Source organism: Anarrhichthys ocellatus, unplaced genomic scaffold, assembly GCF_004355925.1.
Source record: "Anarrhichthys ocellatus isolate YVR2014 unplaced genomic scaffold, GSC_Weel_1.0 scaffold15, whole genome shotgun sequence".
NCBI lineage: Eukaryota > Metazoa > Chordata > Actinopteri > Perciformes > Anarhichadidae > Anarrhichthys > Anarrhichthys ocellatus.
In genome coordinates this window covers 6,200,179-6,215,480 of record NW_022280045.1, presented here as the reverse complement: position 1 = coordinate 6,215,480, position 15,302 = coordinate 6,200,179, and the positions used below count along the sequence as shown (strand labels likewise).

General features: G+C 42.4%; 1 protein-coding gene across 3 annotated transcripts in view; it reads right to left on the bottom strand.

The window, feature by feature from the left end:
• The window catches only part of LOC116387745 (ephrin type-A receptor 3-like), an 80,941-nt gene extending 66,500 nt beyond the window's left edge, over window positions 1-14,441 (bottom strand). Inside the window, exon 1 of one of the 3 annotated variants that reach the window (XM_031855105.1) lies at window positions 14,142-14,441. In XM_031855105.1, coding sequence (XP_031710965.1) covers window positions 14,142-14,259 — 118 coding nt within the window. In that variant the 5' untranslated portion in view covers window positions 14,260-14,441. The remainder of the gene's footprint in view (window positions 1-14,141) is intronic. The other 2 variants (XM_031855104.1, XM_031855106.1) reach the window with 2 other exon arrangements.
• Window positions 14,442-15,302: the final 861 nt, after the last annotated feature.

Sequence of the window (15,302 nt, the reverse complement as noted above, 5' to 3'; positions counted from 1 at the left end):
GTGTGCAAGTGCGTGCGTGTGCACTTGCAAGCGCTCTTGTTATGGCTTGGCTCAGTCAGGTCCTAATCAGGCCTTCAACACCGCTGACCATCAATATTTAATCAGTATCCATCTGCAGAGACTGCTGCTTTTCTCTTTCTCTTACAATCTCTCACATTGTGGCCTTTTCAGGTTATCTTCCCTCTATCAACATCTTTGAACCTATGCTTTCAATCCACAGGTCCAAGATCAGACGGGTGAGTCGCTGACCTGACGCAAATTTAAACTGACGGCATCACTTTAAAGCAACAAGCTTTCGTATTCCCTCCTATTTTTATAAGCAGTGACCTGTACAAACTATTCAAAAGTAAAAAGAAAACAGAGTTTGCCTGCCTGAATGCAAATGAGACTAATCACTTAATTGAAGAGGATTGCCTGTTTACGAGCCCCTCTGTGCATCCATCCTGCCTGCAGGTATAACAAAGGCACTGTAAAATTGGTCCAACCTTTTTTCCCTATCTCTTCCCCTCCCTCTCTTCCTCTCGCACCCATGCTGTTCATCAGCCCTCACTGAATCCCAGCCGTTCTCCTCAGCTCACCCTGACAGCAGGGAGGCATGTCATGCTGTATTAGCGAGGGTACATGTGCGTGTGTGCGCACACAGCAGCGTCTGCATGAGAAACCAGCTACAGAGAAAGCAGTGCGCACAGTATAATGAAGCAGAGAGAGAGAGGCTGCACAGCACTGCCCAGGTGAGAGAGGGAGAGTGAGATAGATTAAATGAGAGGGATGAGACAGGAAGAGTGGAGGAGAGGTGCTGAGCAGCAAAAGGTCAGAAGCAGCCTGCAGCCCATGTGCGTATTCAGGAAGACTGCTTCCCTCATGGGCATTTGAGTGGCGCACAGAAATTAGACATAATAGTATAATGATATGTGATTTCAGGACTCACCGGAGAGGCACACACACACACACACACATTCTCACACACTCAGAGATGAGAGCTACCCATCAACAAGGTTCGTGGAATTTTAAAAAAAGTGTCTGTTTTGCATACAGTTATACCAACGTCATCCTCTGTGACTCACTGACTGCAATGCCTTCATGTGTTTCCCAGGCATTGTAACTGAGAGCAACCTTGATATATTAAAGGTTTGGTTCACTCAAATTACAAAAACATATTTTCTCACTTTCCGGAGTGATATTTATTTATGTTTTTTTTTCCATTTAAATACAGTATCAGTTTTTCAGAAACAGTGTCCTGATTATATACACATTGGAACTATTTTCTACTGAAGAAATTGCCCCTATTAACATAGTCGTTCTGTGGAATAACCTGTGGCGTAAAGATGTGAATGTTCAACTCTTTATTGGCACTTTATTTTTTTATTCACTCCAAACTGCCAATTTGTAGCTATACCTACGGAAATAAATATGTATAACACAATTTCTTTTTTCATTCTGGCAGGTTAGTGTGTGAGTTTGTACCTCTAAAACGGTTGTTTACTTTCGATTTTATCGAAACAGGGGGCATGTAACGATGTACATTATTGTACTTAAGTGTAAGTACTTGTACTTGCGTATTTCCATTTTATGCTTTACACTTCCACTCCACTACACCTTAGAGGGAAATATTGTACTTTTTACTGCACTACATTTATCTGACAGATTTAGTAACAGTTTCAGATTATCAAAATAAACTATGAAATGATGATATATTAGTATAGATTAAACTACCCAGCAGTAAATAGTCATTAAAACTTTAGCTGCAACATTAAAATGATGAACACGTTTATGCATCAATAACTATAATACAATAATATTGTAATGTATGTTGATCTGCATAGTGAGTACTTCTACTTTTGTGTCTTTATGTATACTTTGATAATAATATTTTTGTACCTTTACTTGAGTAATGTTTTTCATGCAGGAATTTTACTTTACATACACTGTAGTATTACACTTTCACTTAAGTAGAGATCTGAGTATTTCCTCCACCTCAGCTTGTTAACATTCAATTTTTTAAATATTTAAAGGTATTTCACTCATACACCCAATTTTCAGATACAGTTCATGTAGTGAAGTGCGTGAACTGTTTACTTCTCAATCCTCAGCTACCGTCTCTCTCTCTCTCTCTCTCTCTCTCTCTCTCTCTCTCTCTCTCTCTCTCTCTCTCTCTCTCTTCTCACTCCATCTCCATGTCTTTCTCTCTCCACTGTGACTTTAAGAAAGTGCATTTGCACACAGCTTTCACCTTGAGTAAAATGAGTCGTTCACTGTTTCATTTTGGAGCCGTAATGCAACGCAAGGTTTTTAAATAAAATCAAACAGCAATTACAACTCATGATGAAGAGAAATGTATCCTACTTCATGATACAAATCATACATAAAAGGCTCACTATTTAGCCTTTCCTTCACAAAAAGATCAATTTGCTTTTTTTACAGCTGGACCTGTACGCACTGCCATTTCTCCTCGACTCCTCCTGCTTCTGAGACATATCTCAAAAACTAAGAAAATAAAATCAAAACTATCTGCGTGACTAGAAAGGCAAACTTCTACAGGTACAGTAAGCAAGAAGAAAAAATCTGATTCAAGAAACTTTTTTGTGTCTGGAGTCACCCATCATGCAGAAACTGGTGTGTGCCCATTTTGCAGCCCATTGGGAAAAGACACACATACATTAACCTACACATCGACACTTTTCCTCTTCTCCTCACACCTCCTGTCCATACCACTTATCACTTGTAATCAATGACTGGACTCATCAATTATGTATTCGCTGGAGCTTCCTGTCTGCTGACACAGCCCAGTGTGCATATACAGTACGTATGTGTGTGTGTACCTGTGTGTGTTTGTCTGTCAAAGATGAGGAGAAAACAAAGAAATTATGCAAATATGTATTTTTTTCTTCCACAAACAAAAACAAAGCCACACCTCTTATTGATCTTTCCATCCATCTCTAAACGCTTCCACTGTGTCTCCCTCTCTCTCTTCTCTTTCTCCAGGGAACTGCCTAATTGTGTTTCTGTGTGTGTGTGTGTGTGTGTGTGTGTGTGCGTGGGTGTGTGTGTGTGTGTGAAATCTAAGCCTTGGGCAGGCCTGCTTCGGCCCAGAATAAAAACACCAAGCTCATCAGTCAATCACTCAGGCCAGGCTCATGTTCGATCTAATGACCAGTCCCTCTCGCTTTTACACATACACACACACACACACACACACACATTTTCACACACAATCTCCAGGTTTACAAGCTGCTAAACATGACGTATCATACCCACAGTGGAGCAACTTCCAAATTTGAGCTCTCACTGACATGATGAAAACAAAAATCTATCTATCATCACATCTTTTCTTCTGCCTGAAAATAGCACTTCCACTCAAGCAAATTCACTCAGGGACACACACACCCCTAATATTTCCCATGCTTTCATCACACGGCATAAATGCACAGATCCATACACATGTACATGTGACCTGATTACTGTGAGAGTTGTTCGATTACAGACGGACATGCTGTCTTATTGATTTTCAGCACTGAACTGTGAGGTTTAGATTCTGGGAGTGAAAGAGGAGGAGGAGGAGGAGGAGGGTGTGAATTTGTAAATTCCTGTACAACTGCTGAAAAATGCTCGTACTTATAGAACCGTGGGTAGAAAACCCCAAACATTTTCAATCTCTTTCTCTTGGTGTCTTTCCTTGCTCTGGGGTCTCTCTCTCTCTCTCTCTCTCTCTCTCTGTCCGTCCGTCTCTTTTACTTGCTTCTTCTCTGTTTGTTTATGTCTCTCTGCCACTCTCTCTCTGGTCGGTATCCACCGCTTCAGCTGGGCTGCAAGAAGCTGTGATCCACCTGCCAAGAATTAAACGATGCTGCCAACAGCCAGACTGCCGCACAAAGAGACCAGGATGCTTACACACACACACACACACACACCTTAGGATTGTGCCAGTGCCACAAAGAGAAAGACTGCTCAATAAGACCACCACAGACTCAATATATAGGACAATATGCGGCTACATGATGAGCTCATAAGACCTTTTCAGCTCAGAACACAAAATATTACAGCGGTAGACGTGAGATATAACGAAAGGGGGGGGCTTGCTGACACGACATTCAACATGCTGATACATGTAAGCCTCATTGTTTTTGTTCATCAGCTTAAAGCAATTTTCACCCAGGTTTCATGTCCCCACACATCCCCAAAAGTTATGTTTCCTGCTGCAAGAAAATGCTGACAACTGCAGTCTACTGCAATCAAGATGCTCTTGTGGCAGAAAATCTTCCGGTAATAGAAAGAGAGGAGGAAAACGCAAATAAGATGCTGCTCATTCCTCTTCAGTACCAAATAATGTATCTATACAACATTAAAGTTATACTACTCTTAAAAACAAAGTGTGCAGTGTGCATCCTTAAATGATGCACACAAATTTCGGTTTTTGTATAAATGAAACAAACAAGACAAAACGTACTAATTAGTAAGCTTTCATTGTTGATTTCATTGATTTTGTTACCTTTAGACAGAGGCAGGCTAGCTGTTACTTTGTTTCCAGTCTTTATGCTAAGCTAAGTGGCTGCTGGCGATAGCTTCATAGTGTAAAGCCACGAGAGTGGTATCGATCTTCTCATCTAACACTTGACGAGACAGCAAATAAGTGTATTCCCCAAAATGTTGAACAATTAAAATCAGTTCATCAGAAATACATTGCATTGAAAAAACACAATACAATTCAAGTACATGCTCTAGTATTGCAAGAAGTATTTGCAGCTTGCTCCATATACTGGGATAACTTACTGTACTCAAATACACCCAGATGCAATAAATAAAACAGTTATACAACTGAACACAAGTACAAGTACACGCACACACACACACTATCTCAGTATTAGTGCCGCCACACACACACACCAGACCTTCCCCTGCTTCCACTCCACTGAGAGTGCAGTTCAACGATTGAGAGTGTTGTCAGGGCAACTAACGGGCCAACGGAGAGCGGGATGAAGGAGTGGGAAGAGGTGAGAGCTGAACTTTAGGAACAAACTGGCGTCGTACCATAACTGCTACTCCTTCTCGCTCGCTGTCTTTTCATCAGTCCTCTCTCCGCTCATCCACAAACCACCAGAGGCTCTCAATCAGTCATTTCTCCCTTCGTTTTTTCTCTCTCGTCCTCCATTTGTGCCATTTTATTAAAGCTATATGTTACTTTTTATCCTTCCTATCCTTATCACCGGTGACTTTTGCTTTCCATTATCTTTTCCCCCCTTAAGACATTGTTCTGTGTGGCGGAAATATTGAATACATGAATGCATCCTGTCAGGGGAACTATCTTGCACCTTGCATGTATCTTACAGGAAAAGGCAAATTGCCCGTATTTCATTTAGGGTACATGCAAATAAAAACAAATGTAATGGGAAAAGACTTATTATAGGTAATTCCTACATCCGCTTTTTTTTTGTTCGACAGCTAATATGTAAAATATGTTCTCTAAATCTTCTGCAGCCTACAAACTGTAGGCACAATGGTGACTTGATGGAAGCAGGAGTTCTGTTGTTTCTGGCAGTGGCCATGGTGTTTCAAAACGTGCAGCTGCAGGCTATACCCGTAAACGACGCTGTATCATCTTTAAAGAGCAAATAGGCGATGCTGGAGAGAGAAAAACAATCGCAATCGATTTTTGACTGAGAATCAAAATCGTGACACCCCTGTTGGTAAAGGTATATTTGTATTAAAAGTCTGCGCCGATGAACATATTCCATGTATCAAAGGTTTGAAGTGTTTGGAATTATAACTGGTTCAGCCGTCCTTTTACACCCTGAATTTGAAGCTTTATTTGAACTCCTTTTACAGAGTGCTGTACAGTTATTCTCACAAGCCTGCATCAAGGTGGAGTTCAAATGTGAGAAATTGAACAGCAAAACTGTATTCACACATTCGATTTTCAGATTCTGTAATGTGCTGTTTGCGCGCGTGGGATGTGTTTTCCCTAAAGCAGGCATATCACAATCTGCGATATTTTTCATTTCATTTTTAATGAGAGTTTTGGGGCGGGCTGAGATGGGATCTAGAATGATTTAAAAGGGAAAATGTTATTCTTCTTTTGAGTGTGATAGCTGTCTGCAAACTGAATGTGTCTATGAATAATTCAATGTATTTAAATGAAGTTCTAATCCTAATTCTTCTTTGATTCAGTTCAATTACCCCTACTTTCTAACTTCCTATTCTGTTCATAGAAATGTAATGTTGATCCTCCACACTTCGACAAACACAAATTCAAATTGGGTTGGACTGAACAGTATGGATAACTGAACAGCGGCCTATAGCTTCACAAATGAGTGATAGACAAGAGCAGATCAGTGAAGGTAAGAAGCTGAGTCTGTGAAACACACCCATGAAATTCAATTAGCTATTACATGCATGGCTAAATAGTAGTTGGGTGTTTGAATCATGAGTTGATAGAAAAATGGATCAAAATGATAATGATAATCATTTACCCTTTAATTCGCAAAACAAAGCTGATAAATGTTTGAACGGATTGATGGATTTGCTCTCGAGTTTTGACACATTGGTGAGAGAGTTTACGACGATCAAATCAAGTCGGCTTTAATCAAATCCTTCATGTCAAAACAAGTAAAGATTCAAGACAAATTCACTTTGTTTTTATCATATATTGTGTGCAATACACTGATACAAAGAGGAAGCATATTCACATTTACCAAGCAAAGCTTTTTAAGGAAAATAAACACGATAAACAGGATAACACATCCACATCGTTCATCAAATGCTATTACTTCCCTCAATAAGACAGCAGAAATCGATCACAAAGAGCCCACTTTCAGTAAAGAACAAGTCAAGACAACAGCCATAAGACGTCTTCTACACTGCAGTCACAAATGGGTAAAAAAAAAGTGATGTTAGAATCTCTTTTTCAGGGCCGTTGCTGTAGTTAAGTGATTCCTAAAAGGGATGCACATGGTTTATTGAAAACCTTCTCCAAAACCTTGAAACCCTGGCAACCCAAAAGGCAGATGGTGTGCAAAGATGAAAATGTTTGTGAAAATATTCATGTATGTGACGAACTGTACCTCGTTGAGCTTGCATTTTTGGACCTGCCTCCCCCTTCCACTGTGGTAAGTACATTAGCCTACTCTGCTATTTCATATACACTGCGCAGCACCAGCAGAACAGAATAGATGCCTTTCTGACAGACTATGACAGGAGCACCGCCCTAGTTTGTCGCTTGAAGAGACTCTGGAGTGTGTGTGTGTGTGTGTGTGTGTGTGCGTGTGAAAGGCGTGATGGTTGAATGCTTACAGTGTTGAACTGCGACACCCAGTCAGATCAAGACATTGTTTTTTTTAATAAGCTTCTTCTACCAGTATGCCAACAACTCATCAAGGGCAAAGAGCAACAAACACAATCCACACACAACCATAACGATGCACACACACTAGAGACCTTGAGGATTCAAAAACAACCACAGACGCATACACCTCCGCTCACCTCTGCTCAAACTCTGACGCATCCCACCATTCATTTCAAGAACTGGGTTAAAATAGCTTGTGAGGAGTGAACGAGGGGCGAGAGGTGACAGCTAATTCTGTTCATCTCTAAATTATCCCTCTTCAAGAGTGTGTCCTTCTCATTTTTGGCCTTTTTTTAACGTTTTTCGTGCTTTGTTGACATTCCTCCTGATGGGACAAGAGCACACACACACACACACACACACTCACACGCAGCTGTCACACAGTGGTTGGTCACAGGAGGGTAAATTGGCCTAGAATCTCAGGGGTGAGCCACAGCAGTGGAGACGGTTAGGAAATCTCATGTCAGATAAATGTGTGCTTAGACATGTTGCCACTGTTAGTACACACCCGTATGACATATACACACACGCCTACAGTGATTGTCTGTCTGCCCTGCTGCCTCCGTCAAATCCAACATTAAACTAATTTGCACTGATGCGGACACCATCAAGTGGTAAACAGAGAGACAGAACACGTACAACTAACAAAACCCTGAAGCTAAAAAGGAATTGGGGGGGGTGTACTGCAGGGAAATTCCTAAGGGGAATATGCCACCAAAACAGCCCAAACGCACAGAGAATCGTCTGTGAGCTGGGCCCTGTATGTTGTCAGTTTACTATTGGACTCGTGGTTTCAGACAATATCCACGCATCGATAGCATACAGTAAGCTCTCCTGGTGTCTGGAGACGACTGTCTAGAATAATCAGCAAGCGGGGTCCACCAACGACAAAACGATTAGCATTTGTAACTTGCAGGAAGGCATCCGAGAAGCGGCACAAATATGCACAAGAAGTTCCAAACACAAAATAATAAACACAAAATAATACCAATAAAAAAAGGAAAACTTTAACAAAGTTTTTTTTTTAAGGCTTTGAACAACTGACCAATGTTGTTGTTTTTTTTCAGTCACTACTGGTACTATACTTCACAGCGGTACTTGGATATATGAATCTATTTGACAGATTTTCAGAATGTGCTGATTGAATATGTGCACTGATTTTCACATCTCTGATCTTTTCTGTAAAGAAATCAAGAAAAAGCTGTATGAATAATAGATTTGGCAGTTAATTTCCAGCTCCCAAGTTCGCTGATATTTTGGCTTTATAAAACCTTCACAGTTAATCAGCAGAGAAAAGGTTGGAGCGCTGGTCAGCAAACATACTATATCTACGGCTGACCCAAATCCTCTGCTGTTTGTTTGTAAAGCTGGCTAATGCAGCCTTTCACAGCCGCGGCACGAGCCAAGACCACAGAGCAAACAAGAAGAGAAAAACAGAAAGAGAGGGAGAGGTACGGAAACAACCAAATTCAATTTAGACAAATTAAAGGTCAAGACAGAGGGGGCAGGGATGTGAGTGAGGAGGGGCCGTGAGAGGAAAAGAAGAAGAGTTGGAGTGTGTGTGTGTGTGTGTGTGTGTGTTCGTTCGAGTGGGGAATACAAAGTGGTCAAGGCCCAGTGATCAGTGATTTGACCAGCAGTTAAGGGCTGTTTGGATGGGGAGGGGGGTCAGTGGACATGGACGGGGTCCGCTTATACCCAAACTTCACAACAGCCATCAGACATCACGGAACGCCTCCTTTGACGTTATTGAATCATCCAAGCCTAACACTCTAGCTGTTTAAGACAAATACACACGTTCACTTTACTGGTGGGAACTGAAATGTGTTGAAAATCAGTTGCTGTCTTGTGTTTCAACTTATGGGAAAAAATGAATAAATGTACACTGACAGTAACATATACTATAAATGATGAGTTCACTCCATAAAGCAAGCATGAAGAAGAAATATATTACATTTTTCGCTGTACTTGTACTCAGAGGTCATTTAGCTCAGCTTTTGTTTGCATTTGTTCACATCGTAAAAAGAAAAGCTAAACTTTGGCATTTACATAAATAAATATAGTCCAGATGTTTTCCCATCATTGTTGAAAACAGCAGACCAGCTTGACTGACACATTAAAGTTTGTATTCTGCCAAATTTGGTGGAGATGTGGAATGAATTTCGCATTCATAGTCAGCAGACTTGTTTCAGACTTTAAGGGAATACTTTGACATTTTGAGAGATATGCTTTTGGTTGCTTTCTTGCAGAGTTAGATGACGATTGAGATACCAATCTCACACGGGTAAATATGAAGGCACAGCCAGTTTATGGTTAGCTTAGCATAAAAGCTGGAAGCAGAGGGAAACAGCTAGCCTGGTACCTCTAAAGCTCACTAATGTACATGTTATATCTCGTCTGTTTCATACAAACAAATGTTGCACTTTAAAACTGACTGTGTGGTTTTATGGGGAATTATGTGCCAGGCGCAGTGACTTCCTGGAAGCCCATTTGAAAGTTGAAATGGTCATTGTTAGACTTTGGTTTGCACACAGGTACAATATATAATGTGTTAGTTAGTGAGCTTTAGAGTTTATGGTAGACAGAGATTTACTCTTGGACAGAGCCTGCTAGCTGTTTTCCCCTGTTTCCAGCCTTAATGCTAAGCTAATCAGCTGCTGACTACATCTTCATATTCAGCCTACAGACAAGAGAGTGGTAAAGATGTTCTGGGCAAGAAAGTTAAAACCTAAAATGTCAAACAATTACTCAGGCAAATGGACTTCAGAACACCAAAATAAAATACTTTGAAATGGTGGGGCTGAATACAAAACCATATTTAGCAACCACTGACTGCCGTTAAATACGACACAAAGGCTCTGTGGGTGCTCAATAGAACACGTAGATATGGGAGGGTTTGATTAGAACCATGTCTTTTTCTTTGTTCTGGTTTTTCTTATCGCTTTTGTTTTGTCTCACAGCTTCTCTCCTGTGGATTTTATAATTTCCCTCTCTCTCTCAACACACAGACAGACACACACACACACACACACACACACACACAATGCAACCATGAGGTGAAGCCCTCACAGCAGAATCCTTTTCTGTCACCAAGCTGTATTTATAACCCAGTCTATCAACCAGCCCCGGGGACATATGACACTATTCTCTGGACCAAGACCACCAAAGTGCCCCCAAGTCATCCATTATGATAGGATGAGTGTGTGTCTGTGTGTGCACGCACATGCCTGCATTTGTGCTTGTGTACAGTATTAAGCAGATACAGTATATGGGCTCCAACTTAATACAGAAAACATACAGTGGCTGTACAACTGTCACACATTACATTACAGTCATTTAGCAGACACTTTTATCCAAAGCGACTTACAATTCAGAGTCTATCACATTTCGACACCGTAGGCACAACTACGGGAGCAATTTTGGGGTTAGGTGTCTTGCTCAAGGACACATCGACATGCGACTAGCAGAGCCGGAGCTTGAGATTAGGGATTGAACCGCCGACCCTCTGATTGAAAGACGGCCCTGCTATCCACTTAGCCACAGTCGCCCCATACACAGCTACTGAAGGTCAGAGAGAGAGACCGAGAGGGTAGTGTAGAAGAAGACAAAGGGAGAAACAAGCAAGGAGACAGAGATGGAGGCCATGAGGGAAGGAAGATATGAATGAAGGGGATTGGAGGTGGATGGGAGGGGAGGAGGTAGACGAGAAAAACAGGAGGGTGCTCGCGCTTGCTGTCTGTCTCTGCTGAGATCTATATCCTCTTCTGTCCAAGGTCACGATTGTTACATGGGAGCATAGCAATTTCTCGGACTCACTCGCACACACACTTAGTGAGGTACGGCTCTGCCGATAACTACAAGCAACCATTATAGATTAAAGCAATTAAACCAGAGGGGACCTTTGACCCAACATTATACCACAGTCAGGATCCTGTGTGAATCATACGATGTGTAAGAGGAGGGCATGCTTTACATATGCTTGCCTCTGCACTAACCGCTCACCCTGATGTTAACCTTACAAAGCAATACAGCCCCCTTCACCCTGCACCCTGAGGCCAATCCAATAAAAAGCTCCACGCGTGCTGTAGTTCCGAGACCAATTACAGATTACAGTAAACCTCATGACCGTAACATAACCCAAAGTTTTTCCCCATGCTTTGTTGTTTCCTCTCCCTTTCTGCTGACTCTTGATTATTAATTCAATTATACATCCATTTGCACGCAATTTTCAGTCAGACTTTGGAGTTAAATCATTTATCTACCTCTTTTAGTTTACTCTAATCAACATGCACTTGCAGTGGAAGGAAGCACGGGGCTCCCAGTTGTGCTGCTGTGTTTTCCAGGATTGAGGGAGGTATATATTTAGAGAGAGAGGGAAGACACAAAAATAGAAAATGTCTGCTCCTTTTCCCCCCCAGGAACCTGGGAGGAGTGGGTGCAAAGTAACAGTAAAAAGAGAGAAGTTCCACCGTGTTGGAAGGATATGGAGCGAGGGTAAAGTCAGCATGAGGACAGCAGAACAAAAATGAACCAAGGGGAGACCTGCGAGCATCCACCCTGCTGTTACATCAGTATGCCCTCAGGGTTCAGGCAGAGGGTGTGTTGGGCTCCCTCTGCTGGACTCACACACACTGTCGATAACAAAGACCCTCAGAGGATGCTCTTCATCAAAACAACTTGTTATGACTGAACCCTTCTCTACTATACGTCTCTCATGTCCCCCAGTCTGCAGCGGTTTCAAACAATTCTCTCACAACTGAGTCACTTGTAAATGCCAACAATTTTGGAGCAGATCAATAGCTCGGGTAGTGAACTATAAGCTTGTTGACAGCTTAACACTATTTTCCCGCTAACACTATCAGCTCTATCAAAGGGACGTTGCTCTTAATTGAGCCTTGAGAGCTCTATCTTTCTTCTTTGATGACAGCCTCGCTTTCTACTCGACAGACTCAAGAGGGAGGATTTCCTGGAATAACACGGCTACCGAGATACGTGGGTGGAGAATATGCACACTCATAGATAAACACAAGGTACACACACAAACACACCCACACTGGCACAAAGAAGAGCAATCCCTCAGCTAAATCTGCAGTCACAGCAGGAAAACTGGCAGGCCCGAAAAGGTAAACGCAGGGCAGAGAGTGGTTTGCAAAAATGGCTTCATTGGATTACTTTCCCATCGGGGGTACATGCACACACACAAGTCGGGCAATGGGCTTATAGCTGCCAATTAGGCCAATAGTCTGACACAGCAGGATAGAGAAATAACCGGAGAATGAAAGTCCAAGTGAATCACACATAGACGTAGACCGTCTGGCACATTATTTGAAAAGTGTGTAATAGCGATAAAAAACCCTCTGACCTGTCGGTCCCCTCAAAGATTCTGGAGTTGGACATGACTAAGACCCACACACACACACACACACACATACATGCACGTACAGAAACTCCCAGATGCCCCTGGCCGTTTATCTAAATCAACAGGAGTTTCCTTTGGCTTCCAGTTGGTTTCATCATTCATGCTCATTTCAATGAATATTTCATCAGTGTGTTAGTGTCTCCTTCACATGCATTGTTTCCTGCTGTTAAAACAATACTCCACACTCTCTCTCTCTCTCTCTCTCTCTCTCTCTGCGTGTGTGTGTGTGTCTGTCTCACTCCCTATCTATCCTCCAGAGCCTTTGTTCTATGTGAACTCCACGGGGCTGTGAGATACATTCAGCGGCATGTACGTACACCTTATACCATTAAGTCAGACAGACACAGGCCAAATGACTGTTAGCCCGTCATTGTGTTCATGTGTTCAAGGTTAAGCGTTTGAGTGTATCAGTTGGTGTGTGTGAGAAAGAGATTAAGTGAAAAAAATACAGAGAAATATCAATGAAGGCAAATCATCCAGCTCATAACAGCTTCAGGGACTGACTGCTTTGGGGAATCACTGAATGAAATGAATCACACAGTGGCAATCAAGTCACAGCTGTATCATCTCAGTCAGACTGTCTGACAGCAAAGCCAGCAAAAAAACAGCACCACACACTTCCAATTATAGTTCAAATAACCTACTAATCTGTTAGATAAAACCAGTCATTGTGAGTAGAACTTGTGCGCCCCGCTCTGTCCTTTTTCTCCATTTAGTGCAACTTCCCATTAAACAAGCCAGCTCCCATGTTTCAGCCCAGCAAGCAGTCAGGAGTAGTTAGTGAGTAAATGCATTGGCTAATTTCAGGCCGAGCATCGATGTTAATACAATAACTGAGCAGCAGCGTGCGACAAATTTAATGTAATTGCTGCTGCTCTTTTGAAGACTATGGCAGTCGGCTACAGCAGAAAAACACATATACCAGTGCTTTATAATGAAGATATCTATAATTAAGAAGGATTTTGGCAGCGACGTCAATGTTGATTTGGCATCATCTTTATAAGTTCGGTTACTTTAATGGAAGACATATAGTTGCAGAGGTAACTAAAATGTGTTTCTCAGTGTCAGAAAGTGAAACGTCTACGTCAGCCCTCTCTGTCTTCAGCATGGCAGGGTTGCCTGTGTGTAAATCATGTCGTACAAATTTAATGTCAGTATGCTCGGAAAAGAAAGAAAAAACGTGACGAACAGTTCTCCGCTTCTCTGTATGCATGATTCATAACCGAGCCGAGCACTTAACGGGAGTCTCCGCCGCTCCGCTCCGCTCCTTCCCCGGCAAGTGGAACCGCGGGATGGGGCTCCCCAACCCTCCAACGCGGCGCACAACCAAGTCATCTCCCTCGCGCGAGTTAAGGTTCACGCAAACGAACCCGCCAGGGCACCCACCTTCATTCTCCGGGTAATTCCGTAAGGCTCGGCACGGCGACAACGCGTGAAAAAGAAGAAGCAGGGATGACAGGAGGTAAAGGGACGGATAGATCCACAGGACGCGTGGTGGTGCCATTTTTCAGGCTGCGCTGCGCCCTCGCTGCATCCCTGTTGGCGGTGTCGAGTCGGTGAGCGCAGCCCTGCGATTGAGAGGAGAAAGAGAGAGAGGGAGAGCGGGAGAGAGGGAGGGAGCCGGGGAGAGGAAAGGAGGGAAGAGAGAGCGAGAGAGAGGAGGAGACGCTGGGAGGGTCCACAGCCAGCCAAGTCCTGTCAATCAGACGCCTGGCTCTGGGGTGGTATGGGGGCCTTTAGAGATTCCTCACACTTGCTGCACTGTAAAAAAAAAAGGAAAAAAAGAAAAAGAAAAAACTGATCCGTGTGAACAAGCGATTAGCCTGATGTTGTATTTATATATTTCCTCTCTTTTTTCCTTTGCCACAATCTCGTCCAAAGCCATCCTAAACTGAATGCTGTGCTCAACATTGTGCTCCGAACGTAATAATAGGCTGTATGTCACAAGGAAAACAAAGCTTTAACGGGATTAAACAACACTTTCAAACGGCAACAGTTACATCTCATCAGTGGGAAGGGTCATCACTGAGGATTAGAAACAAACCTAGTCATGACCTTTAAATTAAGACAATAAAAGTCTCCTATATGAACCAAAAGTTTGATTCATTTATTTTGTCAAAATCACAGTACGTTAGACTATTTAGGTGAGATAGTCGTTTGAAATGGAAAGTGTCCGTGAGGTAAACTGACTGGGTTTATCCAGGACCACATTCTTAGAGAAAACAAACCTCAACAAATCAAACCATCTCACTACTGATCCAGAGTTGTTGGGATCTACAGTATTGTCAGACTGGCACCAGGATAAACACTCCCATCTCCATCTAAAAAAATCCTCAATTATTTTTGATAAGAGACATGGGCATGTGGCAATTACTGGATAAGCGTCAGTTCTGTCTTTTCCCAGTGGTTGATATGGTTCCTGCAGATGCAGCAGTAGACAACGCTGACATGCACAACAGATACCAATCAAACACTTTATGGAGATTTATTCTGCCTTTTACATGTGTTTTGACTGCAGTTTGGGCGTCAGGAATGTGTGTGTGTGTG